Below are 3,556 nucleotides of genomic sequence, written 5' to 3' on the forward strand. Positions count from 1 at the left end.
GCCTGAGCCCACCTCCCACGCCGAGGGTGAGGAGGCAAGCGGCCCCAAGCAGAAGACGTGCCAGTGCTGTGCGGTGATGTGAGCCTGCGCCCGTGCCCCACCTAGTGCCTCTCACAGCTACCTCGCCTCCTGGAATCCAGCAGGGGGTCCCGGGCACAGGCAGGGCACCACAGGACTGGCCATGGCACCCGGCCGCCAGCCGGCCCTCACATCCACTTATGCCTGGGCTTCCAGACTCCTTGCCCACTGCCTGTGACCCCGGCTCCCTTCTGTGACAAAGCCTTTATACTTGAAAATAAAATGTCTAAGCACTCAGCTGGAAAGTGTGTGTTGTTGGCACAGAATCACCTCGTGATCTGGTGGGAAACTGAAGGCCTAATTCTTCTGGGACAAAAAATGTGAGTCAGCGAGTATACGGACTGGTTGCTGTAACAAAGTTATCTCAAGCTACAGTAACAAAAAGATGAGTTTATCGTGGTTCTGACGCATGTGGACATTCAGGGATTCAGACCCAGGAAGTTCCTTGGGGATTCATTTTCTGATTCAGGTGGTCACTCAGGAATTAAGGCTCTAATCCAGGTAATCACTTAGTGATTTAGGCTCCGATTTGTGCAGTCGCTCAGGTATTTGGGCTCTTGTGTGGTTTTTCGAGGATTCAGGCGCTAATGCATATGGTCACTTGAGAATTGGCTCTGATCCTTACGGTCCCTGGGGGATTCAGACTCTGATCTACAATCTCTCAGATTCAGGCTCTGACTCATGTGGTCACTGAGGGATTCAGTCCATTATCCATGGGTTCAGTGGGTGATTTAGGCTCAGTCCATATGGTCACTCGAGGACTCAGGCTCTAGCCCATGTAGTCCCTGGGCAATTCAGGCTGTGATCTTCATAGTCACTCAGGATTGACTTGGGCTCTTACCCATGTGGTTACTGAGGGATTCAGGCTCTTATCTATGTGACCACTGAGGGATTCAGGCTCTTTTCCATATGGTCACTGAGGGATTGAGGTTCACGCATCTGGTCACTCAGGGATTCAGGCTCTGACCTACAGTCACTTGGGGACTCAAGTTCCGTTGCATTGGTTTCCCCCCGGGCTATGTCAAAGCTAGGTCATGAGCACATTTATGTTCTAGCTCACCAGAAGAGTGTGGAGGAGCCTCCACCCAGTGTTTCAGGCCTACCAGCTCCTGACATTGGCCCATGTCACTTCTGCCCACATTGCATTGTAAGAACTCAGCCCTTGGTTGGTCCAGCTGCACGGGAGGCTGGGACTGTGCACAGGTGCAGTTCTGCTCCAGTAGGATTGTGGGAGGCAGCTCCCCTCTTGATATCACGCATTTTCCTTTACACACTGATCCACCCATGCATTCCCTACTGAGTCTGGGCCCTTCTCTATAGGGTCCCCTAGTCCCCACTCTTCCGATTGGATGCCTTCGGGCAAGTGGCTCAGCCTTGCTGGGCCTCAGTGTCATCATCTGTTATGTGGGCTCACCCCAGGGCAGGGTGCAGCCTGCATGAGCACCCTTAGCCTGTTCTGCAGCCCCCCCTGGCAAGGCTTAGGCCAGCACATGGGGACTGGGGGACCCCAGAAGGCCCAGCTCCTCTGGGGTGGGCATGAAGTGTTTCTCATACCCAGAGTGAAGTGGGGTGGAGGCCTGGGGCGGTTCCATAAGTGGCAGTGGCTCCATCTCTTCCACTTCCAGGATGGGAGCATCCCCAAGGGGCTGGGGCTGGGGCTGAGACACCTGCTGGGAAGAGATGAGGCTGAAATGTCCTCCCTTCCCTATCCCCCAGTGTCCCTGGTTCCCCTAATTCCCCAGAGGGCTTCCACAAGCACCTAAGGGCGCTCTACCATTAAGCTATACCTCCAGCTCTTTATTTTTTATCTTGAGACAGAGTCTAAATTGCCTTCCCTGGCCTAGAACTTGTGATCTTTCTGCTTCAGCCTCCAAAGTAGCTGTAGTAAGGAAGCTCCAGAGATCTGCAAAGGGGTGAATCGTGGGCATGCACCACTGTGCCTGGCAGGCCGGCCTTTTGCTCACCTCTATGTGGGGGTGGCCAGAATGGCTGTTGGCAGGATCAGGAACCTTCTCCACGACCCAACGGGGGAGCACCTTGTGTCTCAGGTGGAGGCACCTGGTGGGTAGGGGAGATCAAGGCAGGGAGCCTGGGTGCCAGACACTGTCCACACTCCCCAAAACACAAACTCTGCAGAGCCCTGAGGTTTCCCTCCACCCAACCCCACAAAGTTCAGCTAATGTCCAGCAGCTGCCCCCAACACATCTATGTAGCCCAGTGTGTCCCCTCACCTCACCTTCCAGAGGTGGCCAGGCCCAGGCAGCAGCCCAGCTGGAGCAAGGCCCACAGGCACAGGATCCGGGGCAGGAGTCCCCAGCTCAAAGTATTCCCTGCAGGACAGAGAGGAGAGATGTTTTGGATGCCAGGAAACTGGGAAAGATGTAAGCTTGTGGATGGGTCGGGGCTTGGGTGACAGAGTGGGTGGGGCTTATATGTGGGAGGGACTAGGAATCTTGAGAAGGGGCGGGACTCGTGAGTAGGACAGTGTCGACAGCTCAGAGTGAGTAGGGTGAAACCATGGGAGACTCCAGGCCTGGTAAGAGTCTGCAGCATTAGCAGAATAAAAAGGCCCCTAGAAATGAGGAGTGGTGGCACATGCCTGTCATCCTAGTACACAGGAGGCTGAGGCAGGATGATCGCCAGGAGTTCAAGGCTAGCCTGGGCTGCAAAGCGTGTTCAAGGCCAGTGAGAATTACAAAGTGAGGGCTGGGGGGTGCAGCATAGTGGTAGAGATGTGCTCAGTATGCACACAGATCTAGGTTCAACCCCCAGAACCCCCCACATACTGATCCTCCACCTCAAGTCATTTTGTCCCTGCCCTGAAGCCCATGTGAAGACTCCAGACACCCCCTCCCTCAAGTGGAGTAGGCAGTCCCGCCCCAGCCTCTACCTGGCAGATGGAACTGGAGGCTGGGACCTGGTGGGCCTTGTCCTGCAATGGTGGCCGCCGTCACCCAGAATTTGCAGGGCCCCCAGGGGAGGTTGGGCAGAGTGACCTTCCGGGTGCTGCTGCTCACTGAGGAACACAAGCGAAGAGGCAGGGGAAGTGCTCTCTACCACAGGGCCTTTGTACATGAGGTTTCATCTGCCCACAGCACTTGTCCCCAGCCACATGGGTCTTTCCTCCTTCCTGCAGGTCTTTGTTCAAATGCTACCTCCACAAAAGCCTTCACTGACTGCCCCTCCATTGAAAACTATCTCCACACCACTCGCCTGTCCTGCTTCATTTTCATCTCAGCACATATCAGCACCTGATATATTTCTTCAATATTATTTGGTTTGTCTATGAATGTGGGTCTCACACACACTAAATAATAATAATAAAAGAAAATAAGAAAGAAAAAATTATCTAGGGTCTAATGTCACACCCCTGTGGTCCCAGCTACTGTGAAGGCTGAGGCAGGAAGACTGCTTGATCTCAGAGCTAAGACCACACTGGACAACACAGTGAGACTTCATCTCAAAAAAAAAAAAAAAA

General features: G+C 53.9%; 2 protein-coding genes across 2 annotated transcripts in view; one reads left to right on the forward strand and one right to left on the reverse strand.

Annotated features, from left to right (window-relative positions):
- Palm3 (paralemmin 3) overlaps positions 1-315 on the forward strand; it is a 5,420-nt gene extending 5,105 nt beyond the window's left edge. The window contains exon 6 of the mRNA XM_010613470.2: positions 8-315. Within this exon, the coding sequence (XP_010611772.2) occupies positions 8-82 (75 nt within the window). The 3' untranslated portion in view covers positions 83-315. The remainder of the gene's footprint in view (positions 1-7) is intronic.
- Positions 299-3,556, reverse strand: part of Il27ra (interleukin 27 receptor subunit alpha) — a 14,484-nt gene continuing 11,226 nt past the window's right edge. The window contains exons 7-10 of the mRNA XM_010613469.2: positions 2,969-3,131; positions 2,315-2,408; positions 2,043-2,136; positions 299-1,748 (exon numbers count right to left, since the gene is read on the reverse strand). Coding sequence (XP_010611771.1) covers positions 1,557-1,748; positions 2,043-2,136; positions 2,315-2,408; positions 2,969-3,131 — 543 coding nt within the window. The 3' untranslated portion in view covers positions 299-1,556. The remainder of the gene's footprint in view (positions 1,749-2,042; positions 2,137-2,314; positions 2,409-2,968; positions 3,132-3,556) is intronic.

The sequence above is a fragment of the Fukomys damarensis genome, unplaced genomic scaffold (genome assembly GCF_012274545.1).
Source record: "Fukomys damarensis isolate Sample0158 unplaced genomic scaffold, DMR_v1.0_HiC HiC_scaffold_30, whole genome shotgun sequence".
Taxonomy (NCBI): domain Eukaryota; kingdom Metazoa; phylum Chordata; class Mammalia; order Rodentia; family Bathyergidae; genus Fukomys; species Fukomys damarensis.